General features: G+C 47.7%; 1 protein-coding gene across 17 annotated transcripts in view; it reads right to left on the reverse strand.

Moving 5' to 3' along the window:
- Window positions 1-5,380: 5,380 nt before the first annotated feature.
- Window positions 5,381-26,246, reverse strand: part of scrib (scribble planar cell polarity protein) — an 88,391-nt gene continuing 67,525 nt past the window's right edge. For 3 of the 17 annotated variants that reach the window (XM_080020006.1, XM_080020015.1, XM_080020016.1), the window contains exons 28-46: window positions 25,907-25,963; window positions 25,378-25,458; window positions 21,039-21,449; window positions 20,118-20,189; window positions 19,543-19,596; window positions 18,460-18,513; window positions 18,203-18,310; window positions 17,112-17,222; window positions 16,381-16,431; window positions 14,388-14,547; window positions 13,764-13,980; window positions 13,281-13,370; window positions 12,758-12,946; window positions 11,581-11,730; window positions 10,631-10,764; window positions 10,467-10,504; window positions 9,985-10,059; window positions 7,854-7,908; window positions 5,381-6,826 (exon numbers count right to left, since the gene is read on the reverse strand). In XM_080020006.1, coding sequence (XP_079876132.1) covers window positions 6,693-6,826; window positions 7,854-7,908; window positions 9,985-10,059; window positions 10,467-10,504; window positions 10,631-10,764; window positions 11,581-11,730; window positions 12,758-12,946; window positions 13,281-13,370; window positions 13,764-13,980; window positions 14,388-14,547; window positions 16,381-16,431; window positions 17,112-17,222; window positions 18,203-18,310; window positions 18,460-18,513; window positions 19,543-19,596; window positions 20,118-20,189; window positions 21,039-21,449; window positions 25,378-25,458; window positions 25,907-25,963 — 2,241 coding nt within the window. In that variant the 3' untranslated portion in view covers window positions 5,381-6,692. Of the gene's footprint in view, window positions 6,827-7,682; window positions 7,714-7,853; window positions 7,909-9,984; window positions 10,060-10,466; window positions 10,505-10,630; window positions 10,765-11,580; window positions 11,731-12,757; window positions 12,947-13,280; window positions 13,371-13,763; window positions 13,981-14,387; window positions 14,548-16,380; window positions 16,432-17,111; window positions 17,223-18,202; window positions 18,311-18,459; window positions 18,514-19,542; window positions 19,597-20,117; window positions 20,190-21,038; window positions 21,450-25,377; window positions 25,459-25,906; window positions 25,964-26,246 lie in introns of all 17 variants that reach the window. The other 14 variants (XM_080020022.1, XM_080020008.1, XM_080020018.1 and 11 more) reach the window with 14 other exon arrangements.

A 26,246-nucleotide genomic window follows, 5' to 3' on the forward strand; every position in this document is an offset into this window, starting at 1 on the left:
AGATTTTCTCTTTGTGAAAAAACAGAAAAATGATCGACATTTGCCCCAGACGGCGTCGCTGCGTGTGACCGTGCTCTGTCCTTGTGCAGGACGTTGACACCGGGCAAAGACTGTTTGAGCAGCGGGTTCCGAGCCGACACGCCCGGACGCCGGCTCTTCTGCCATTATTTCACATGACTTTCCGTTTTCAAAAAAAAACAACCCAAAAAACCTGTGTGGCCTGATGCCGTAACGTCTTTCAAATATCGAATAAAGGAAAACAAATACCCGGACGATATTTCCTTTATTGTTACAAAAGGCAATCGAAAGGGCGTGTTTGTGTCTTACCACGGCTGTTGCTGCAGGCGCTGCCAGAAGGAGTCCCACCAGGCACAGTAACAGGACTCCTCTCATCTTGATGCCAACGCTGTAGTTTCACTCACAATATGCGCGGCACCTTTTATACGCTCGCGTACGCAGCAGCGGGGAGGAGCCTGTGGTGGACAAGGTACTCGGTACAAATACTCTCAATTACCATGTTGACATTTCTAGTTGGGGAAAAGTACTTGATGCTCACGCGGATCCTGACTATAATCGGCAACAAAATAGTTCATCCAGAGTCGTCGTCGTTTCCAAGGATACGGTCATTAGATCGATCCGGTTCCTCGTTTAAGTAATCTGTTACTTGACCGATTCGAGTAAATTGTGTAGATATTAGCTTTGAAATGTAGTGGGCTAAAACAAAGTGCATTTACTTTGAAATCTAGGATGAAAAGTATAGAAGTTTTGCTTTTGAATGGAGAGGAAAAGTAAAGCCGGACCGTGTTTAGTGGAGGTTGGTTCATCGATGGCTCTTTGAACCTGGAGCTTTGGCTCTTTAGGACCCTGCAGCACCTTCAGGGAGGAGGGATGAGATGCAGAGCGAGCGGTGCACTCCATACTCTGTTACTCTCCATACTCTGTTACTCTCCATACTCTGTTACTCTCCATACTCTGTTACACTCCATACTCTGTTACTCTCCACTCCTCTGGTGGGTAGAGGAGACGTCCTCGCAGTGTTTCCTAAAGTCCACGACCACCTGTACCATCCACTGAAATAATAATAAAACAAACAGAACAGCTCACAGTAAAATATTACACAAAGCTTAGAATTATATATATAAACATTTTAAGTTGGGTTGAAGGGTTTGAATCCTGGAAGTACTATGAGAGTAAAACAAATCGTATCTTTATATATATATATACACACTGCTCAAAAAGATAAAGGGAACACTTAAACAACACATCCTAGATCTCGATGAATGAAATATTCCAGTTAAAAACCTTTATTCGTTACATAGTGGAATGTGTTGAGAACAAAACAACATAAGAACGATCAATGGAAATCAAAATCATTAACCCATGGAGGTCTGGATTCAGAATCATACTCAAAATAAAAGTGGAAAAATCAGATCACAGGCTGAACCACCTTCTGTGGAAATTCAAACAGACAATTGAAAGTGAGGCTCAGTAGTGTGTGTGTGTGTGTGTGTGTGTGGCCTCCACGTGCCTGTATGCACTCCCTACAACGTCTGGGCATGCTCCTGATGAGACGAAGGATGTTCTCCTGAGGGATCTCCTCACAGACCTGGATCAGGGCATCACTCAACTCCTGGACAGTGTGTGGTGCAACGTGGCGTCGCTGGATGGAACGAGACACAACGTCCCAGAGGTGCTGGATGGGATTGGCCAGGTCATAGCGTCAATGCCTTCGTCGTGCAGGCACCGCTGACGCGCTCCAGCCACATGAGGCCGAGCATCGTCTTGCATCAGCGGGAACCCAGGGCCCACTGCACCAGCATATGGTCTGACAATGGGTCAGGATCTCATCCCTGTACCTGATGGCAGTCATGGTACCTCTGGCTAGCACATGGAGGTCTGTGCGGCCCTCCAAGGATATGCCTCCCCAGAGCATCACTGACCCACCGCCAAACCGGTCATGGAGGATGTTGCAGGCAGCAGAACCTTCTCCACGGCGTCCCCAGACTCTGTCACATCAGTCACATGTGCTCAGTGTGAACCTGCTTTCATCCCTGAAGAGCACAGGGCGCCAATGGCCAATCTGCCAGTCCTGGTGTTCTCTGGCAAATGCCAAACGGGTTGCACGGTGTTCATACCACCCTCATGGAGTCTGTCTCTGACAGTTTAGGCAGAAACATGCACGAGTGGCCTGCTGGAGGTCACCTTGTAGGGCAGTGCTGCTCCTGTTCCTCCAGATAGCGGTCCTGCTGCTGGGTTGTCGTCCTCCCACGGCCCCCTCCACGTCTCCTGGTGTCCTGGCCTGTCTGCTGGTATCTCCTCCATGCTCTTGACACTGTGCTGGGAGACACAGCAAACCTTGCCCCAGCGCTCATTGATGTGCCTTCCTGGATGAGCTGCACTACCTGAGCAACTTCTGTGTGATTGACTTGAAGTTACGTTGTAATGATTGTGTTCCCTTTATTTTTTTGATCAGTGTATATATATATAAATATATATTACAAGTTTTATAACCAGACTTGTTATAAGCAATATAAAACAAATTAAATGTTAAAATATATATGTTTGACTTGGTATAATAATCATCAAACTCTGATGTGATCCAATACACCAGCTCTGCCATATTTATTAAAAATTCATAGAAGAGATATGTGATGTTTTAGCACAGGGTGTAGGTGGTGGTGTACTGAGAGGTTCCTAATACTCTCTTCCCCTCATGTATGTCAGTAGAGAGGCCAAAAAATGAGAAGCTCTCCATGTTCAACTGTCCCCTCTGGGGTCATTGAATTGACTGAACATTAGAAACTTCTAAAAAGTAGAATTGACGGCAGAGCTGGTGTATTGGATCACATCAGAGTTTGATGAAGTCAAAGCAATAGATTTTTTAACATTTCATTTGTTTTCTATTGCTTATAACAAGTCTTTCTACATAAATGTTTATATATATTTACATTTATGTAGAAAGACTTGTAATATTTATTAAAAAAAAAATACTTTGATTTGTTTTACTCCCATAGTACTTCCAGGATTCAAACCCTTCAATCCAACTTAAAATGTTTATATATATATATATATATATATATATATATATATATATATATATATATATATATATATATAAAATTCTAAGCTTTGTGTAATATTTTACTGTGAGCTGTTGTGTTTGTTTTATTATTTCTTCAGTTTCCAATTTAAAAAGTCATGACGCACGGTGGGCGAAGAGATTTCTAAAACAATATAATGCAACAAGAGGAAGCATCATCACTCATCACGTGTCAGATCCTCTGGATGAAACGACCTTTTCCAACATGGTCGAATAAACCTGTATACGTCCTACTGCCAGAATATTGGATTGCAGTATTTGGGGGTTTTTCGCAGGACTATTACTCACACAGATGCAATCAAATCCAATTCTGTGAGCGTCGGAGGATCTAAACCGCTGGCTTTGGGGGCCCACATCCGGTCCGCGAGACGGTTGAATGCTGCCCATGTTTATGATATTGTTAAATTTGGCCTTCAAACTTATTTTAAGACCACAATGCTTAATTAATCCATGCAGCTTTCCTCAAGGAATATAAAAGTAGGAAAACAATTACACCTGTTAAAAATAGACAACAAAAAAGTATGTTCTGTTTATCAGAATCCAATCATTACATGTGTAAAAGAAAAGTGACAAACACCAGTGAATTCTCAATTCTGAAAGAAAGTGAACCGCTGTCAGGAACGACGGAAACTCATATTTGAAATGTTTATTTGAAACATTTTTTTTAACATTACACACAAAGGACAAGCGTCCGGAGCCTCATCTGTACATGTACACGGAGCAGGCACGTTCCATTTAGAGATGTTTCAAAAGACCATTTGCTCATAATTTACGGCTCATCAATTTTTTTTACAAACATGATCAAACTAATCTACAAAAACATGTGGAATCTGAGTTCTGGGATATCAATGTTTATCAATGTTTATCGTAGTTGTTTCCAGGGTTTCAGCGAATAGCACCAAAAAAAAAAAAAGCAAATTTGACAAGTTGTCAATCCCCTGCATGTTTCACTTACACGATGTGGAATTATGAAAGAAAAAGGCTTCGCAGAGATGGAAACATGTCCCGCGGTGGTGCTGGGTGTGTGCACGGCAGGAGGCGCAGAGGTCAATCAGAAAAGCGCCTCCACCTCCATCAGCCGGGCGGAGCAGAGCGGCTGCACCTCCTCCTGGGTGAGTACAGCTCCCTTTATTTGGAACCTCAATATTAGGGTTACGCTGTGCACCAGAGTTCCTCATAAGGGATTTTTTTCAATAGTCATTTTCTACGAATAGAATATAATAATAAAAATATTGCAACTGTCACTAGAGATTTAATTTCATATACATTTTATTTTTATTTCAAAATTCAATTAGTCACATGTTGTAATATAGTCCTTGTCCTGGAGGGGGCAGCCGGTCCCATCCAGCAGCCTCTTGGAATTATTTACATTTTACGAGATGAGAACGTTCCAACGTTCATATGCATTTGAAAATATACAAACACACCAACTGTATTGGAATAAATAGATTTATTAAAACAGTTTTCAATGTAGGTCGACACGTTGTGAAGGTGCCGTTCACCCGCCACGACGTCTTAGTGTGGATGTTTTATTCACTTTATTCTCTTTTCCATGTGTCATTTTCTGGTTGTTTCCTTCCTGCCGCCCGGCGTCTCTGCCGCGCCCCTCACAGGTTCCTGAAACAGTGAAGCGGCTCCGCCCTCAGCAGTCTGGTTCAAAGTCGATATAAGTCTATTTAAAGATGAACTCATTGGGCCAACGGACCTCTTGCATGTACAGGAGGCATTTCTACCCATTCTACAATGTTATAATTGGGGGTAAATATTACTTTATTCTTTGGATTTGCCACCAGTGGATGCCTACAGTATAATATCAAACCTTCCATTATTAAATGCCTAAAATATCTCCATTTTGGATCAGGTCAGCGCTGTTATCCCATCGTCCTCATATGCAACAACCTCTAAAAGGTCAAATCCTCCTCCTGGACTTCAGACGTTTTAAACCAGGACTGAGGCTGTTTCACTGAGTCCAGATTAAAGTGTCATTGAGTCTGAGATTAGACCTGATCCGTGTTCCAACCCATCCCATAATGTTAGATGACAGATCAGTCGTGGCCGCCGAAGTCAAAATGTAAACGATTCATTTTGTTTTGATAAACAGTCGAGTGAAGCCACAGGTGAAAGGAAGCAGAGATGACGCAGCTCGTTAAATGAAAAGTAAAATTTATTATTCCTGAACCACAAAATAGACTTCTTTGGTTGTACAAATTCACTAGTTACAGTCTGGTGTGAGCTCTAAGCCTCCATCCTAAACCCCACCCAACCCCCCCACCCCCCCCGGAGAACTCAAAACAAGAGATTATCAAAATAAAAGTTCCATGTAGTGAATCCCACTTGTCTGCAGAAGAAGAGTTAAACTACCGTAAGTAAAAAAAAATAACGACATTCACAAACGTTACCGATCAAACTGAGTTTCAGTCTGAGGTGGAAAAGCTAGGATTAGTAAAGCCTACGTTAAATTAATGTGCTTAGAGGAACCGGGGATTTAAACACCAGTCTCCCCTTCAAACCGCTATACAAGCAGAGCTCTCCCAGTATCAAGCAGTGACACAAACCCAAAAGTTCGCTTTCCTTTCAGTAATTTTTTTTTGTTTTGTTTTGTTTGTTTTTTGTTGACATTATTCACACAATAAAATGATTTTTTTTCTCTCAGTGGCATCAGATTTAAATTAACCAAACACAGAGTTAAAAACAAAAAACAAAAACAAAACGTCCGCTACCTTCACGAGCCGCCCAGAGAAGATTCACAGGTTTGAAAGTTTAAAAACGCCCCCACCAGGACACCGCCCCCACCAGGACACCGCCCCCACCAGGACACCGCCCCCACCAGGACACCGCCCTCACCAGGACACCGCCCCCACCAGGACACCGCCCCCAACGTGCGACACGTAGGGGCTTCCTGCTCTGCGCTGCACGCTGCCTCGCTCAGAGAGATAATTAAGTGACGCCATCGTGCAGCTTCACGACGAGTCAAAAATAAAAAGCTAAAAACGAGATGTGAGTTTGCAACGTAACGACGATCAACAGTCAACTTTGTCCTTGGACGTAAGGAAAGAAGGACAACAACCGTGAAGGAGCTTTACAGCAGTGAAGCAGCCTCTTCCACCGCATTTAAAATCAACTCAGTATAAATTAGTTAAGAACCTCAGGGGAGGGCGGGGTTTGGGTGTAGTGTCCTTTTAAACACCGCTCTGTGACGGTGGCGGCAGCGCGACGTCCCCTCTTTATGTACATCCACTCCGACCGCCCCTGACGTAGCAGGATTACAGCTCAGATTCTGTCCTTTTTTTTTTTTTTTTTTTTTTTGTCTGGAGGTGTAGAACTAACAACAACAACAACAACAACAACAACAGCAGCAACAGCAGCAACAGCAGCAGCAGCAGCAGTCGAGGCTCCAACAGACAAAGCGAGTGAGCGCAGACTGGCACACGGGTATGAGCAGAGGTGTGTGTGTGTGTGTGTGTGTGTGTGTGTGTGTGTGTGTGTGTGTGTGTGTGTGTGTGTGTGTGTGTGCGCGCATCTCTTAAGTCTGCATGTCCGGTCACACCACCTCCTGGTGTGTGTGTGTGTGTGTGTGTGTGTGTGTGTGTGGTTACGTGGGCACGGCCGTCTCCAGGCTGCGGCGGCCCTGTCGCAGCTTGCGCTTGTTGCTGTACACGTGCATTTCCTCCAGCGTCGAGGCGGCGTCCGGCGGCGGCGGCAGCAGCTCGGCGTCCGGGTTCACGCCTGCGACAGCACAACGGACAAAATGGCGTCGGTAGCGAGTCGTTTGGGGCGGGTTTCATACAAAGGCGATAAGATTCAATAGGGATACTGGACCGTGTGAGGGGAAGAACTGTACTGAACAAAACCTTTCAATTCCAATTGTTTTAAATTATTAAAAATTTGCGGTTTTCCCTCTGGGGATGAAATAAGAATCTAGGAGTGGAAGACGTTTGCCCACAAAGTATTAATATTTCAAATCTTTGAATTGAATCGTATCAGAAGCGTGATCAGCACCAGGTCCTGAAACAACGGAGCCGCTCGCTGGGATTCTGGGTCTGGATGTGGGCGCGGCCGCGGACAAAGGTTCCGTTGTTTCAGCACCGTCCCCGCGACGCGAGCTGAGAGGAACCGGGAGGGTGGAGCGGCTCCACCCAGCCATCCACACTGACAATGTATGACGAGGGTGGAGGTGGCGCTGAGGGGTGGAGGGCGTTTACAGCCTCCCAAATGTGGGTTCTGAGGCGGAAGGACTCGACAAAAACAAATATGAATGAAAAGATTCCAACAAATCACTGGAATTAGCACCGTTGAAGCTCAAACTTTAGACGAACTTCACTCGACTTTTCGTGGTTTTGATTCTTGAATTTAACCCTTTTCAAGCACCTGGACACAAGCACTGATTGATGCAGCCAAGCAGCAGAGGGTTAGTTTGACACAACACGTCCAGTTAAGTCTGATGTTCCCACTTTGGGTCCGACCAGAAGAGCAGGAAGCAACGCCGCTACGCTAGCGAGGACACACACACACACACACACACACACACACACACACACACACACACACACACACACACACACACACACACACAATGTCCTACCAAGAAGCAGCGTCTCATCCCAGGTAGTCACCTAAACCAGAGGAACAGGATGAGATGAGCGCGGCCGTGGTTTCCCCGTCAAACCGTCTCTCGCCTCCATTTGAGGCTTCACCGATTCTCTCCCACATGAAGGGGGCGGAACAGGAAGTGAACTTTGACCCCTCCACTCACCTGCACCGCTGGAGCCGTCGTCGATGAACTGCATGTCGTCCACGGCGTCGGGGGACTGAAACAGAGGAGCGGGGGATGAGTCACATGCCAGGCCGGACAGGAAGTGGCGCGGGAAGCCGTCGCCGTGCGTCGCCGTGCGTCGCCGTGCGTCGCCGTGCGTCGCCGTGCGGGGAGCGGTTTGGGGGCGCACTCGGCCACTCGGGCCCTGTCCACACGTAGACGGATGTCTGAAAACGCGGTGTTTTCTCCGGCCTCTTGGCCTCCGGGGGCGGAGATGTGTGAAGGCCACAGCGGTACAGCCGGCTCACGGCTCAGCATCTCTCAGGGCTTTGGGGACACGGTAACGGTACAGTTTTGGGATCTTTATATTTAAGAAAAAAATAGACTTTTTTTTAATTTCAAAAGGTGTAAAAAATGTTTTGAAGTATTGTTCCCTAAATAACAAGTGTAACGCTCTGTGTGTATGACTGTGGAGGTTCAGGGTCATTGGTTGTTCTAATTTGCATAAGTTCATCTGATTGGAAGGGCGGAGTCCAGGGAGGTGGATAATTTAAATACTAACTTCCATTAATATTTAGTTATATATATATATATATATATAATATTTTTTGAAGGTTTCACAATAAAAAAAAATAGATAAAATAATTAATACAGTTGGTTATTTTTGTGTAGAACCGGTATAAACAGTATTTTTCACACGTGAATAGTAATGTAAAATAAAGCTCGCGGTCAGACCAGGACGTGCTGCCGTGGCTTTGTCAACCTGACGCGACTGTGGGTGCGCTCCTTAGAAAACCTCTACATGGAGGGAAACATTGTCTGGTGGCAGGAGACGGCAACTTAGAATGAAATGAAAATAAAAAGCGAGACTCCGCTCCCTTCATTCCAACCAAAGAACGGCTCAAAAGAAGCGGATCGTTTGTGATGGACACCGTCTGGTGAGAAGGAGGCTTTACTTTCCCACTGGACACCTTGATTGATCGCACTCTTTACAAAACCATTTCCGTGTCGTTTTATCTGGTGTTTCTATGGTAAAGGCTGCGTAGCCGCGCGCGGTTGGAATAAAAACAGGCGCCTCGCACAAAAATGAGAGAGATTTTGCGCGGCTCCGCCCCTTCTACCGTGAAACCGCGGTTTTGAACGTATTGAACCGTAGGGGGTGGATCGAACGGTTCGATACCACACCCTGTACCGGTGCATCGCTCCCCGCTACGCATGCTCAACGTTCTCCTGTGGTGTTTGACAGCAACTTTTGTGACTTTATCGCCACCTACTGGCCTGGAGAGCTTGTGCGTCTTCTCTTGGACGGGATTTTTTTGTGTTTTCAGAAATATCCGTATACGTGTGGACGAGGCCTGAGACTGATACAACCAAGCTGCCTCTACCAGCAGAGGACGGCTGAGTTAGTTCATCACCAGGGGTTTCCGGGGTTTTCGAGGACACAATTCTTCCAAACACTTGTGGTTTCCCCCTTTGACACCAACACAAAAAAGTCCACTAAGTTCATTCACATGAGTGTGAGACAGGACGGTTACACAGAAGCGAGGTCAGTTCCAGGGAACCCGGCGAGGGAACGAGGACGACGACACCACACGCTGCACCAAGCGGAGTACAGACCACCACACACGGCACCAAACCGCCCCCGCCTCCCAAAACAAACAAGCTCCCGGCCCCCCTGGGGCGTCGCCCACCCGGCGCAGAGACCCGTGATGTTCCGTCGACACGGGGGAACGGGTGTGGCCGAGCGGACGGCGTGAGGGGGAAAAGGGCCGTTGTGGCCGCTTCACCCCCAGGACCTGACCCCGGTTAGTCAGGTTAGGTGACACTGGTTGATTGGCTGAGTGACTAGCTAGTGGAGAGGTCGTTAGACGTGCCGGTGGGCGGGGTGGGCATGAGGAGAACTTGGAGAAGGTCGTTTCCAGATCAACACCCCAGGGAGGCGATCAGGTCGAAATAAACAGTTTAGCCAGCCACACCCCGAGAGGGGCAAAGCGGGAAATCATCCACCAATCAGAGAGCCAGAACCAAGACTCACACTTCCTGATTATGGGGAGGGAGGGGGGGGGGTTGTTTTTGAGAGGGGAACAGTGATGAGGAAAGCTGGGAGGGGGGCTGAGCATGCAGCCAATACCTGGATGTCGTAAACGGGTTTGGAAGAAGGGATGGCAGCAAACTGTCGGTAGTCAAACTTCTTTGACGACAGCGACTGGAAGGATCGTAAACAGGGATGAGCGGAGGAGGGGAGGCACGGAGAGGAAGAACAGAATGCGAGAGGGGAGGAGGGGGAGAACACAGAGAGGGTGAGAGGGGAGGACACAGAGAGGGTGAGAGGGGAGGAGGGGGAGAACAGGCTGGTGGGAAACTTGAGGAGGCAGCCGCTGCGTGTGGAGGACGTTCTGAGCTCTGATTGGTCGGGGTGACGCGTCTTCAAGCCAAATCTACTTCTACTTCCCCCCTAAACACTGTCGTCCTGGAGAACCAGTCACAGCGTTTCGATAAACACGACGCTCTGGAAAAGCGGGACTAGAGGCGACGCAGGGGGTGGGGCCGCTTACGACACCGGTTCCATTTGTTTGGTGCTTTTGAGGAGGGTCGGGTGGAGGAGCAGCTTACCAGGCGGCCGGGGGAGGTCACTCCTCGAGGACTGGGCTCTGCAGGAGAAACACAGGAGGTTTGGAGCGAGGAACCGGGCATCACGTGGTGTTTTCATGCAAGAACAATTTTATAAAAGCGTCACGCTTGGTTGGAGTACGGGGGTGGGGAGTGGGGACACCCACCTTCCGGAGGGGTGGGGGAGGGCGTGGGTGCTGGCGAGGGAGACTCTGCCAGCTGGTCCAAGCGTTTCTTCCCCTCCTTGGACTTAGCGATGACCATCTGGGCCTTGAGAGCGTCCTGCTCCAAGGACTTCATCCTGAGAGAGAGAGAGAGAGAGAGACCGGTGGTGGAAAGCAACAAAGTACAAGTACTTTGTTGCTTTACTCAAGTACCTTTCACAAGTATCTGTACTTAAGTATATTCATACTTTTCAGAGACTTTTGACTTTTGCTCGACTGCATTTCTAACAAAGTCACGCTGCTTTTCACACTTCAGCTTTACTTGTCAATGATTATAACATCATCATAAATTGTAGTTGTGTGTGTGTTGGAGTCAGGCTCTGGCTACAAACACTGTTTGTATTTACGATGTAGAAACAAGGAGACAAGACGCTGCTGCTGTTCAGCTCTGGACGGGAAATTCAGACACAAGAACAACAAGTCGTAGACGGCTCAAGAAATATACTGAATATATACGGAAAACAATCATGACTCAAATATGAAGACAGAATATAATGTATATAAGTAGTGCAAATACTAAATACCACATTGACATCAGGTCTAAGTCAATGTGGTATTTGTACTTTTACTCAAGTACTTCTTCCTCCACTGAAGGACTACGTCAGGTGTTTGGGAGTCTCTGTCTCGCTGCTTCTTACTGTGGCTGCATGTGAGTGAGGAAGGAAGCACCAACACAAACAGCTGAAAGACGGAGGAGGAGGAAGAGGAGGAGGAAGAGGAAGAGAAGGAGGAGGAGGAGGAGGGGGTGGAGGAGGTGGAAGAAGAAGAGGAAGAGGAGGAAGAGGACGATAGCCATGGAAACAGCCAAAACGTGCAGAAGCAAGACATCTGAAGCCCCCCCCCCCCTCCACCATGCCGTGCGTGGCCCCGGAGCCGGGGGCCGAGGGTCACACCTGGGCTGGGAGGCGGCAGAGGAGAGGGTGGAGGAGGAGGAGGCGGTGGCGGCGGTGACGGAGGGCTGAGAGGCCCGAACTCTGGCCTGGTAGAGCCTCCGAGCCAGGTCCTGCTCATACTGCCTCACATCCTCCTCCAGACCACTGGGCCTGGACCCCCAGGGGCCACACCGAGGAGGAGGAGGAGGAGGAGGAGGAGGAGGAGGGGAGACAGGGTGAGGAAGAAGAGGATGGAAAGGCAGGAGCAAAGTAGGAGGAGAGGAAGGGAAGACAGGAGAGGGGCGGAGGAGATAAGAGAAAGAGGGGAGACGGGGAGGAGGGGCGTGGGACAGGAAGACAATAAGGGAGGAGACGGAGGACGACAGAAGGAGCGGAGGTGGAAGGTGGAGGCGGAGGGGAAGGGGAGGAACAGCAGGTGAGGAGGGTAAACGGAAGGTGGAGGGACAGAGGAGAGAAACGTTGCAGAAAGGAAGATTAAAAACACCGACGCTGAGGAAGTGGAGGGAGACGGGAACACACACTGAATGACCTTTGACCCCGTGTCTGGCCACCAGGAATGCTGGGAAATGGCCAAACTGTGTCACTAACCCTGGGGCTTGGTTTTGGTTTTATTTGAGCAAAAAAAATCAATCAATTAAATCAATACTCTGATAAGACAAAGTTATATTTCAATTTCTGAATCGATTTAAAATTGTCATAAACACAAATGGAAACTGTTTCTTTAGGTGTCACCAGTTATTTTTATTTTCTTTTTATATTTCCAAACATATTTATATTTTGAATATATCGTCTATTTGAGATAAATAATCTTTAAAATGATCAAAAAACAAAAAACAAACCACGTTTAAGGAACAAGCTCATAATTGGGGAAACCACATGAGGGACGATCCTTATGGTACACGGGTGCGACACCAGTCCACACCTCTTACACCGCGCACACATGGAGCTGGAAACAAACGACGATGGAGCTTCCACCAAAACCACGGCATTTCAATCATTCTGCAGTTGGCCAGCAGGGGGCCACTACTGTTTCACCTTCAGACACGAAACCCCACCTCCCCGCAGTGGCTACGTCCACCTCTCCGCAGTGGCTACGTCCACCTCTCCGCAGTGGCTACGTCCACCTCTCCGCAGTGGCTACGTCCACCTCTCCGCAGCGGGATGAGTGCGTATTTACCGTGCTGCCCTCCACATGGCTCTCTTCTCGGCCTCCAGCGCCCTCTTCTCGGCGGGCGAGAGGTCCTTGTCGGGGGCCGCCGCCAGCTCGGGGCTCTGCATGCGCAGCCTCTCCTGGTGCCGGCGCTCCGCCTTGGCGGTGCGGATGGGAGCCGCCGAGCCGACCTCCCCGGGGTGCACCGGCACCGGGCTGAGGAGAACAACACACAACGGGGAAAGAATTTAAAAACTAGGGAAATTCTGTCGACTGACTAAGTGTCTCCACAGTCAGTCAGCCAGTCAGCCAGCCAGCCAGTCAGTCAGTCAGTCAGTCAGTCAGTCAGAACGCTGGTCCTGGATTTGAATGTAGCTGTATTCAATACACATCTTGATGACGACCATGGAACATGGAAGCTATGTTTTTACAAGAGTGGTTATTACAAGTTCAGTACTGACAGTCCGAAGCTTTGAACAGAAATCAGAAGGTCTAATGACCGTGTGGTTTCCACCGGGATGTGTAACTATAACATGGTATCCATGGTTACCCAGTCACGGAGTTGGGACGCTGCTCCAACCGGAAACTCTCCTCCAGAGAATTCCTCTGGGATTCACCTCGTCCATCGACTGAGGAAGGCCTAGAAGCAGAAAACGTCAAGTCTTCAAATTTGCCAAAGGGCATAAATAAGCTCTGGCTGGTTTTTAAAAGCTGAGCTTCATAAGAGACTATTACTTGCACTCGTAGCTATAAGTAAGAAAAACTAATACAAGAAGCCACAAGAAATAGTAGTACTTGAAATATTTGGAAGCAAATTAATTGTTGACTTTTAATTCACTGTCTCTGCAAATGGATCTAAGCATTTCTCCTTTGTTCAAAACATTGTGTCTGTATGGAACCCTGAGCTGCGTGTGCACAGTCCTCGTACGTGACCTGGAACACATTTCGTTTTCCAGTCCACAGACGGAAAATGACCGTTTAAAAAAAGCAGAGTTAAGGAAGCGCCGTTGAAGTGCGCGCAGCCGGCTGGTACCCTGAGCTGCCGCAGTAGCTGGGCGGTGTGACGTTGTAGCTGGGCGGAGTGGAACAGTGTCTGGACGGAGTGGACACCGGCTCCACCTTGTACTCCACCCCGTCCAGCAGCACCTTCCCCGTGGCCTTCATCTCCGCCACCTGGGCCGCCAGGTCCTCCTCCTCCTCCTCCTCCTCGTCCATCAGGTACTCCCGTGCACGCTGCTCGAACCGTCGCTCTGCGGCGGGAAGGGGGGGGGGGGGGCAGGCTCAGTTCAGGCATCGCACGCTTCTCTAGTATTGATTTCTCAGAACTTTCCAGAATTTTCCGCAGCCAGTGGCAGGAGGAGAACTCAGCCGTTTTGCCTCGGTAAAAGTAGAAATACCCGAATGTAAAATGACTCCAGTTAATGTACCACATTGACATTTCTACTTTAATTAAAAAAACTCTCTCAAAATGTCTTAAATGTTAAAAGTTCTACAACGGCGCCTTTTTCGTCTGAAATATATATTAATATAAATCTTGATTTTCATTTTATTTAATAATCAACTCTACTCCATCAACTACAGAACTTTCCCATAATTAATCATTTTCCAGTCATTTGCTGTTGATTTGTGGCAGAGACGAGGACGTTTGGCGACCGACCTTCCTCCTCCCTCATCTTCTTCAGGTCGTCTGCTCCAACCAGGGAGACGCGAGGCTTGGGCTTGTCTGGAGTCTGCTGCCTCATGTCCATCTCAAAGTACTTCTGCCGGTCCCTGAAGGAGCGCTGCTCGGGGCTGGCCTTGCCCCCCGGGGAGGGCATCTGTGTGTGTGCGGGGGGCGACAGGACGGTCAGACGGTCAGACCGGTTCGGGCTTCTAAGGTGGATGCGGTGCTTTCTGGGAGAGCGGTTTGTTGTTATCTTGACTGAAAGACAATCATCTGCTCTCTGCTCGACTTCAAAATCACTTTTAATGCTGAGTTTAGCTCAATTCAAGGCCAATTTGAAAAATTTTACCTAAGAATCGTTTGTTCCGCGTCGAGGCAAAAAGAAAGTTAACCAAATAGTAAAATGTATCATGTTTATCATGTGGCTCTTCTTCCCAGAGAGCAGCAGCATCCTCTTTGTTCCTCTTTTGAATAAACAAATGTCTAGAAGACGGTGTGTTATGAGAAGCATAGAACTGAATCATCTGAAAAACCAAATGTTAGTCTTGTTAGTACAATTATGTCGTCAATGCTGCTGATTTGAACAGTAACTCAGATCTTTCAGGCGGTGAATCCATGTACGGAGCTGCCGATGCTGGTGATGCTGCCATTTCAGTGCGGAACGCAGTGAGAAGTGAGAAGAGAGAAGAGCTGCAGGTATAAAACCTATTTCACGGTCAAGTCAGCACCCGGCACCTTGAGCTGAGTCAGATTGAAGGGACACCACCACTTGTCAAGCCCCAGCAGAGCCCACACCAGCGCCTCCTAGCGGCCCCTGGCGGCCCCTGGCGGCCAGGGGTCCTCCGCCTCTGGGCATGCTGGGTACCTGCAGGTCCAGGGACGGCCTGGAGAGGCGTGGAACCGCCGCCAGACTCGCATAGTCCCGGCGGTCTGAAGAGACGGAGGTTCTCGGAGAAGCCGCCGCGGGTCGCTCCCTACCTCCTCCCCCACACCCATCTACACCGTCATCAAACACCTCGTCGTTGAGCGCCGGCTGAAACGGCCACACAGGGTGTCAGCGTGGGGGCGGAGGTCACCTTATATGCCCGACCAATCAGGAACTGGGGCTTACGTGGCTTTAGGATTTATAACTTATATTTTTGATGTTAATGCCGTTATTCAGATTCACACCTAAAAGCTTGTTTTACGGTTTTATTTTTTAATTATAAAGGATGTCATGTTAGTGAAGCGGGTTTCATATTTAATCCAGATATCCTTCTTGGTTTTGATCCTTCCGTTCAACCCTCCATCACAACTGTTTTGGAGCGGGAAGGGGGGGTGAGGGGGCGGAGGCTCTCGCCGTCTTCGCTCAGAACTGTCCAGTAAGAGCCGGTGAAGGGAAGTCACTTCCCTGCTCTCGGTGCTGTACAGACACTCAGAGGGACAGGTGCTCAAAAAAGAAGGAGAGAGCTCATGGAGCCCAGCGCCGCTTCGAGGCAAACGAGCAGCACAGCAGAGCAATGGTCACGCCCGCCATGGTGCACGATGGGACGCCCGCTCCGCTGTGCGCACATGGACATGGATGTGCGTGGATGTGCGTGTCTTGCCCAGACAATCCACGACCTCGATGTCCACCCACGCTTAAAAAAACCAAACAAACAAAAAGGAGCTTGATAAAAGGGCACCAGGGGGTCCATGGGGCATCGAGGGGCAGGTGCTTCTTCTTGGTTTCTCCTCCAGACAGCGGTGTGCCCCGACTCCCACGCCTGTCTTTTTATTTAAGATCTATTTATTTTCATTTTTATTAAGACATAGACAGAAAATCATATCCAACAATATAAATGAAACTCTAACAAATTAATTCTCAGATTTGGGTCCCAGAGACTCAATCTCATCAAATGGGGCCTGTGGCCTCCTGCGTATCAAACTGAGGCTCCTTGATGTGGAAATGGTTGAGAATCACTGTTACAGACAAGGTCACGGAAAGACCCCGTGTGCTGTGCCTCACCTCTGGAGAAGACTGCAGGGGGTGGACATTGTTCCTCACGCCATACGAGTCCTGAGGGGCCAGAGCGGAGGAGACAAGTGAGGTCAGAGTGAAGCAAGACCACGAGAGCAAACATGAAGAGGGGAGAGCAGGCAGCGAAAAGACAGAACTGAGGCTTTCAGGGGAGACGTGGGGCTGGATACGAGCGCTGGGGGCTGGGAAGGATCCCACAGGGTCACGATGTGATTCAATGCCACGTTCATGAGACGGCTCACGATACCAATTCTATGACCATGTATTGACATTATTTATACATCATGCGAATCGCTTCCCACTTTTCCGTCAACCATATGATTGGCATTACAAAAATATTTCACTAAACAAATTAAGTGTAATCCAGAAATGTAATATTTCAATTAATTTGTGACTATGGTGGTGTTCAAATTAACATTACAACTTTCAAATCGGAACAATAGAATTGAATGGTATCAGAGAATCCATTTTTTAATCATTTTCCTGCCCCTACTGAACACAGGGGCAGGAACCACACCAAACACTTCAATAGCGGATGGGGATGGAGGGTCGATAACACAACCAGCGACACGAGGCACGCCACAGCACGTCAACAGGCGCCATCAGAGCAGCCTGCTCCGCCACGGGAAAGGAAGGGCGGGAGGGGTGGAGGGCGGGGCGGGGGCACCGACCAATCAACACAGCATGCTGGCGGTTGTGACCCGGGCGGCGCGGCCTACCTGCGGGGGCTCCAGCACGGCCGGAGAGTGAGGCACGGCGGCAAACGCCTTGTATGCCTGCTTGATATTCATGGGGAACTCGTCGGGGGAGGTGGGGGAGGGAGCACGATGCTGCAGGGGTGGGGTGGGGTGGGGTGGGGGGTTTAATATGGCAGGGAAGAGGAGGAGGAAGAAGAAGAAGAAGAAGAAGAAGATGGGAGGACAGACAGACCGACATGAGAAGGACAGGTATGCTATGAGGAAGAGCAGCTGAGTTGAAGGAGATGGTGGAGGAGAAGAGGCATAAACAGCATGGCCGCTGTTTTCACGTGAGGCAGGGAGACAGACAGACGAACGGACGACAACAGACCGTAGGGCTCGGACAATGACGCGCTGCTGATGTGTCCACATTGTTTATAACTTTTCACAGTTTGTACTTCATGGGCGTATTATTATTATTATTATTATTATTTTTGTTGCGGTACAACGGCGAAGATACGGATGAAAGTCATACTTTCAATATATTTTTAAAGGTACCTGGACGTATCAGGACTTTTTAAAGAGCCTTTGAATGAACGACAACAGATTCCATCAACTGAGTTTTCTACATGAAGCACAACGACTTTTCGTGACTTTTCGTGGCTTTTGGGGGGAATGTCGACTGTTTCACATTCATTGTGGTGCAAAGAACGAACCAAATGCTAGATGTTTAAATCCTAAAATACATTCAAACGTCATTTATTTATTTATGATTTGTCAGTAGATGCAGTTCGATAACCTTAGAAATCCTATTTGGAAAGAACAGGAAAATCCCCCCCAGCCGCCTGGGACGATGTGTAACCGGGACATTTGCGTCACGTTTCCAGCTGAACTGAAATGACTTGAAACTCGTTAGCTCTCCGTCCGTCTTCCGTGCCGCTCAGCTCCTACGTAACCCTTCTTTTGATACGAGCCTCTGGGAGGAAATTTAAACTCTGGTGTCGTTGGTCGTGTTTGGGCGTGGGAGTGCCGTGGCGGCACTGCAGTGTGGGTGGAGCGCAGAGACTGGTGGAGAGGTTGAGGGGGGCGGAGCCCTACGTGGTGGTGGTGGTGGTGGTGGTGAGGGGTCTTACAGAGGGGGGAGGACCATGCTGGAATGGGTTTGGACTGTGGCCGTCGGGGGTGGATGGAGAGACACTCGGCCTGACGCGCCCCAGCGGCTGGATGGCGCCCGGTCTGGTCTGGAGGGGAGAGAGAAAAAACGAGGCAAAGTTGTCAAAAGCGCAAATGAGGGACCTGAGCCGCAGGATGGTGAATAACAGCTGATCCGGGACCAGCAAAGCTCTGTTTGGTGGCACAGAGCGCCGACGGACTCTCGTGAAACACTCACTGATGAAGGATTTCTCTCCTTAGCGGCAGGAGTGGAGGTGTAATGAATGCTTGCCTGAAATGAGATATAAAAGAATGCAGGGGTTGACATGACACCTCAGACGATCACACCACGCCCGCCTATCGGGTTTCAAGAGGCATGTGCCGCAGGAGCACAACAAGCACCCGGTATCTGCAGGACGGAGGCAATTCTCACAGGTACTAGTGGTCGACCCATATGAGCTTTTCAATGGCCGATGGCGATGTTTAGAGAGCGGGGTGGCCGCTGTGCGCTCGGTTCCCTTATTGAACCAAAACTAAAAAGAAGCCGCGTTGTGTTTAGAAATGTTGTGTCATACAGGTTTGGAAAGACACGAAAATAAACCGATCTAAAATGAAAACGGGAAAACCGGAACGCAGGCACGGTGCAGCGCTGCCTCAAATGCAAAGTATTACTTCAAAATTGGTCCCAAATCAGACTACTGAAGATATTTTGCCGCAACCGTTGTGTATTAAATGGCAAGATGCCACTTCCACGTCATACAAAACTGATTTTAGTTGGTGCTTATTTTACAGATTCACTAATGGAACTGAAGCAAAAAAAAACAAAAACAAAAAAAACATGTACTGCCAAAAAAAAAAAGCGCACAAAACAAAAACACTATTTGCGTTGCATGTTTTGAGAGAGGCAGCGGCAAAATTAAGCATTTTTGGTCGCAGACGTTGGAAAAACTCTGAAGGGACTGTAACAATGTTCTCGATCATTAATGAACGGATGCAGAGCTGCTCGTCCGTCACGAGGCAGCGGTCACGTGCCGTAAGCACCGACAGGGCAGATGCAGACATGACGCCAGGCTGGTTAGAACGCACGCGTCCCGACAGATATTAGAGACGGGAATCATCGGGGAGCCCTCGCCGGCACCGTCACAATTCATCGGCCAACAGTTGACGATTCTCGGATTATTCTGATTCGCCGAGGAGATGAAAATCGTCCAAAACAAAATTGCCGTTCTGAAGTGAATCTATTCTTTTCTCCCGTCCCCAATAGACAGTGAGGGAAGGAACACACACATGCTGGAGGAGAGGGGCGCGGGGCTCCACTTACGAAGCGCGTTTCCCTGCCTGCGTACAGGGAGCTGCTGGAGGAGTTGTGGCTGGACTACAGGAAGAAGAAACTGTTCAACAGAGACAACCAGGAAGTGACCGATACGTCTACATCCTGTCATCAACTCAGAGCGACTGGCGAAGAAGCAAGATTATTGTAGTCTCACACAATATGCTATTTCAATAGTTTCTTCTTAATTCTATTTCACTTTGTATTTCTTCGGCCTTATTTAAGTTGATTATTTTAGAAACCCATTTTGCCTTCGTTCCAGTTTGATTGAGAAAAATAAAACATTTAACATTCTTGACTCGGGACCAAACAGCCAGTGCCATCCAGTGAATTCAAACGCCCCCGTTGAAACAATATTGACCTTGGTTTCACAAACAGGAAAATCATTAGTAAAGAACAAAACAAAAGCCTTGAACAGCATTCCTTCTGGATGGCCTGGTCCTCATTTCATTTTAGTTGAGGTTGCCGCAACGTTTTTACTGTGGAGTAGCAAAACGGGAAGAGAAGAGCTGGTGGGGGAAGCAGATGATGGTGATGGTTGGAGAAAGGCTGTATTTCGGTCTCACCGGCTGGATGCTGGGTGAGTAGGAGCCATCCCTGACCGGGCTGTCTGTCCGTGGGAGATCAGAGGAAGACGCCTGGACAAACGGAACAAAAAGAAATACGAAGAGAAGAACCCTCAGTCTTACTTTCCTTGGTGGCGTCGTTTAACAACATGTTTTACCACCAGAATGAAAATTCCAGGTTTAGAGAGTTGTGTTGCTGCACGGGGTGGAGCATGTTTTTTGCCACACCGTGCGTCAAGTGAACTGGCTTATTAAATGTACGTCTGGGCTGAGCTGATCCAGATGCTTGCATCTAATAACTGGCTGGACATTTACTTTCTGAACTTCGAACTTGCACATCTCTTGTCGAGCGATCGTTCCCACTAAATTAACAAACAATCAGCTCCTGTTGGTAAACATGCACTGTTCCATGTGGCTACAGGTTATCTTATGAGAAGACCCCTGACTCCACCCAGCCTTGCGTAGAACGCTGTAGAACTCCAAAAACAAGGAATCAAGGTCCTCAAAGCCCCATGCTCATACCTCATCTTGGTTGTGACAAATAAAATATATCCAAATGTCTAACTCTACTTGCTTTACATAATTGATTTGGTACAAGTGGATTAAAACAAGCAAATGTCCGATAATGAGAGAAGAAAAACCTTAATTTAAAGTTCTACAACGATCAAAACGTTCCTCACAGATCAACATCTAGGTCTCTCTTCCGGTTGAAGGACAGATACGATTGCGGTGCTAAAAGCAAAGTTCAATCAAGGCCCCCATAAAAAACCTTAAGGTATTGGAAAATGTACAACTACAGAAACCGGGTTCCAGTGAGAAAAGTGAGTAAAGTGTAAAACCACTGCACACCAACACACCATGCCTAATAAACAAACAAAAAGCATCACAAACAAAAGCACCGCACGCAGGCAGGCCTCTTGCCTTGCTGAACAACCAGGGCTGCAGTTGGCCCTGCCTCCCGTATCCTACAGGAGGCCCCGACAGGATGCGCTCTTTTGGGGGGCGACCCTTGCCTCTGCGATTGGCCACTAAGAAGGGGTTCTCCTTGAAGCAGATCGGCTGAGAGTCCACCAGGCACTCCTCCTCCTCTTCACCCGTTAGTGACGCTGATGTAGAACTGACGGGGGTTGATGAGTTGTTCTGGCTTATGGAGCTTAAATCGGCAGAGAGCGGAGAGACGTGGAGGAGTCCAGTTTCTGGATCCATTGCGGGGAAGGACCGGGGGTCCATGTGGTAGAGGTTTTCGCCGAAGCCCAGGGGCTCTAGGGGGGAACAGCACTGAGCCTGTAATGTTGCCTCCATCGAAGCTGTCTGACTTACAGAGGGAGAGAACTGAACGGGAGCAAAGGACGGAAGAAAAGCAAGGAAGGAAAAGAAGTAAACTCAGATTATAACGGAAGGAATATAAAAAGAAAGTTTAGAGACAATAGAGGAAAAACTAAAAGCATTGCCATGACAATGGCTGGGTGTCAGAGTAACAGCGATGACTGAAGGATGAGGAGAGAACAAGGAAACCTAATAAGCCACCTCCAATAGTTTGAAGGTATTTTGTGTTTTCTTACGGTACTCCCTGCTGCAACACATCACTTCCACAGTCAACACCACACATTTATGATCCATAACTAGTTTTGGCAGGCATGAAGTGAAAAAGTGACTTATTATCCCACTTCTATACCTACCCAGTCTTACACTCGTGTGCCCATTGAAGCGGCTTTTGGCTGTGGACAGGGGTCAGCATGGGCACTCCGACCGGTCTGCGACTACGCAGGCCCATACCATGCACTGTGTCCTACACCTTTCTATCATAGCACCATTCACTGTTTCAACACTTTGTGCTACAGAAGTCCTTCTGTGGGATCCAACCAGACGGGCTGGACCTGGCTCCCCACATGCATCAATGAGCCTTGGGCCCCGTGACCCTGTGGCCTGTTCACGGTCGTCCTTTCTTGGACACTTTAGGTAGTAACCACTGCACAGCGGGAACAGCCACAAGACCTGTGCTTGTGGAGATGCTCTGACCCAGTCGTCCAGCATCACAATGTGCTCCTTGTCAAAGTGGCTCAGATCCTTACGCTGCTTCAACACAACTCACTCTTCACCTGCTGCCTCATATATATATATATATAAATATATAATAGTATATATATATAATAATACTAAAATATACTACCCCTTGACAGGTGCCACTGGAATGCTCATCCTCAACATCAAGGTGGAAGGTGGGAGTGGGATGTTGGTCTTAAAGAATAGTGGTTTAAAATGTAAATCTGGCAGTCAAGTTACATGAAACAAAGGTCAAAATAAATCCAAAATAAGTCCACTGGACTTGTGCATCTCAGCTTTACATGTTGTGTAGTTCTATGAAGCTGACTGACACTTATTCAAGCTTGTCGTGCCAAGAAAGCAAAACCAACCTCGATGACGCTGTTAATGAAATCATTACTCAAGGCCCTTTAATAACTAAATCGGGGCTTATCATTCCAGACCATTAAAGGGCTCTATGTACAGTTGAGAGTCAACCCTCCCATTACCACAGCCCTCAGCCTTGGCCCCTAAATAACCGTATTATCAGAATGGTGAGACACTTCGGCTCCGTAACACCATGCTTTCTGACAAGGCCTGCCCTCAATCAACTCCACAGAGTTCAGAACCGTGGATAATGTAGTCATGAAGTCTAAATATTGTCATATCGTCAGAGGACGTGACAGCAAATTTGTCATATTAAGTTAATTATTTTTAGTTTAATTAGAAAAGTTCTGCTGTGATGTCATGTCTTTAATGTGAGATTTTTAATTAATATACAGATACTGTGGTGCATATATTAATATTAGGTAAAACTTTTTATTATGGTGGAAATAAACGCCTCCATATCACCCGGCCAGTGGAAAAAGTCTCAAAAAGTACCTCATACATCTAAAAAGGTAACGAGGGGAATGGGGAATTCTTAAGTCATGGCCGTGACATATCTGCTTACGATCAAAATAGCGTGACCAAGAATACGAGCATTGTGACACTGCTTAACCTGGTTCTCGACAAGGTTTCTAAAAGGGGCCTGTGCAGTACGAGGGTCAGTGGGGCGGAATGCGAACCAATACCCCTTTGGCACCTCGACACAAGGCCGCAAGGGACAGCTGGGAGGGGGTTTCAAGGAGCATGCAAACATGCCGCCAGGATGACTGTTCGCAGCTGTAGTAGTGTCTGGGTGAGCTGCATCGCAAACACAACGGGGAAGTACTGAAGTGACTCTCCCGCACATAGACTACACCCTAAATTCCGAATCGCTATGAAAAGAAGGTCAAGAAATGGGCGGGAACAGAATAGACACGCATTAAGAATCCTAAAATTTGCATACTTGACTTTTTTTTAACGTGTGGAATATCTTTGGAGTGGACATCAATTTTTGGGGGGGTATATCTTACAGGTTTGGACAGGTGTACTGTGACAACCCAGCTCTAATACTTACAGCAGCAACAGCTGCATGTCATACAGAGGACTGAAACTCAGTAATAAAAAAAGTGTATTTTTCCTGCTTTTTATATCCGAGGTTTCAACCAATCGATAAGTCAAAGTCAGGAAGGTGTGTTTGCAGAGCTCTGATTTAGCACTGAATACCAAAATTCAGCTGATAATTTAAACCCTGTTGTTATTTTTAAGCCAGAAGAAGAGGTGTCAGAGGACATCAAACCACACAATTACTTCCCCCGAACTCAGCTTTCAACCTGTCATAAAATCCCAAATCCCCCCCAAAAAACTGCCAAGACTGAATTAAAAAAAAAAAAAAAAAAGAATGATTGACAGAAACAGACGGAAAGAAGAGGAAAACAGTCAGCCACCTCCCCGGCATCTTGATAACTTACAGTGGGATGTTGGCAGGACGAGGTCTGCGGGAATCCAGACAGAACCGCGTCTTCCAAGAGTATCACTTTGAAACGACTCTTCCTTCCCGTTCTCACCGGCGACGCGCTCTCCCTCCTGTCTCACACCCTGCTCCTGTCTCCCTCCCTCCACAGAATCCATCCAATGCCAGACCAGGACTCTGGTTTAAAATAGCCCAGTGGGTGAAGTCTGGTGGGGCTGATAGCAGCCAGCTGTTGCCCCCTTCCCCCTCATCCCCGACCCTCACACCTCTCTGTCTGCCAGGGCCTGCTGCCCGCACGGACACCACAGACATACTTTCAAACTTCATATTATTGTCTCTGGCGGTATCGTATGATCTTCTAATAGACATTTTCAAATCGGGATTCACTAAAAACTTTCAATTATATGACTAAATATTTCTCCAAATGGTGGATTACAGTTAGATTGTATCTCATTGATCCAACCTTGTTTGATCTTTTAAAGTGGGATTTTGAATGTATTGGCACATACCATAATATCATTGATACAGCATGAGATTTAATGCCAGTACCATGATAATAAATGCTTTCACGCCGCCCGTAGCCTTCTTGTGATTGAAGTTTTTTTTCCCCTCTGTAAGCCATTGGCATTCCATTCATTATTGGACACATCTTCCTTTCTGTTCCCAGCGTTGTCTCCTTCTTCCCATAATCCTCTCAACATGTGTCCTTCCTTGTTGGGTCAGGGCTGGCCTTCATATGCACTGCTGAGAGGGAAGTGACCTCACACTGGGTTGGTCCCTTTACAAGTTCAGCCTTGGAACGACCGTAAGCCTGAGGTCCTGGCGAGGAATGCAGAACTCGGGCTTTGGGCTTGACATTCGGGCCCTCCGAGGCCAACTGCCTTGCCCTGGGTCACTGAGGGTTTTCCCGGGAGGTAAACGGTGGATTCCATGGAGGTATTTTCCAAACTGTGAAGGGCAGTTCATCATTATCCCAACATAACTGCGGGGATATCGTAACTCTTCCCAAGGAAAACAAGCCCCTTAAATGTTTGAGTCAGGCCCTTGTTGTCAATGGAATAAAGGCCTACTGTTAAGGTTCCTTTCCAAATTATTCACTGCACAATATTTGACTACATCAGGAATGAGTCAGCGAAAAAAAAAAAAAAAAAAAAAAAAAAAGGATCTTATTTGGCCAAACCCCTTTCCCTACGACATTTGTGCTCTCAGATTGAACATTCTTACTACATTCCGAAGTGCATTTGGGGTTATTTGTATTGGACTTATAGTGGATCAACGATTTGGAACACCCTTCAAAAAGGCCGACCCCAAGCTTGTCCACTAAATAGCCAACAAGGGTCAACAGCCCAAGACCAACTTGTGGTTGCTAAAGCAGCGGAGGGGAGGTTGAATTACACTCACCCTGTTGACCTTCTGCAGACTGGTGGTGGGCAGTGCGGCCAGGGTCTTGTAGTCCAGTTTCAGAGGTCCAGCACCAAGGTTCTACAGAGAAGCAGACAGAATGAGACATATGAGGGAAGAACAGCACGATTGTATCTTTGATGCTCTAAACGACAGACTTCCCAAACAGAACACAAAGAAAGATGGAAATAGAGCTGGGCAATAACTTGATTTTTATGAGATGAAATGAGGACTTTGTCAAATTGTGATAGTCAATATGACGCGACATATGACTAAAAATTCCTGAGGTCTGAAATATTTTAAGATTGTAGTTTTAACATATGTGTCAAGATAGTTTGATAGTGATAAGTTGAATTCTTCAACTCTAAGTCAGAAAAAAGCAGATATTGTGATCTATATACATATCATGTAAAATGATGATTACATTGCCCGGCCCCACACGGAAACATGGTCAAATCCTCTGTAACTGTTTGTTTTGGATGGGGTTCGGCCCAGCATCGGAGCGAAGGCCTCCTGGGTCCTGTCTCACCTCCGTCTCCTCTTCTAGCAGGCGTGTCGCCTCCTCTCGCTCCAAACGCATGCGCTCCTTTGCCAAGACAGCAGGGGAGGAGGAAGAGGAGGAGGAAGATCACCACAACCACAACACAGCCACACGGGAATGAGTAATGAAAAGGTAATGAATGAAATGGCGTTGAAAAGGAGGGGAAAGCCAGGACAGGGTGGTGGAAGGAGTGGACGTGGAGACAGTTCAAAGTCAGTGGTGTGGTGGGATGAGACGGGATGGAGGTGTATGGTGAGTTCAAATGCACCCAAAGTTCAGGAGAGAGCAGGGGAGAAAAGGATAGAGGGAAAGAAGGAATAGAACCCAC

This window comes from Zeus faber, assembly GCF_960531495.2.
Source record: "Zeus faber genome assembly, chromosome: 19".
Taxonomy (NCBI): Eukaryota; Metazoa; Chordata; class Actinopteri; order Zeiformes; family Zeidae; genus Zeus; species Zeus faber.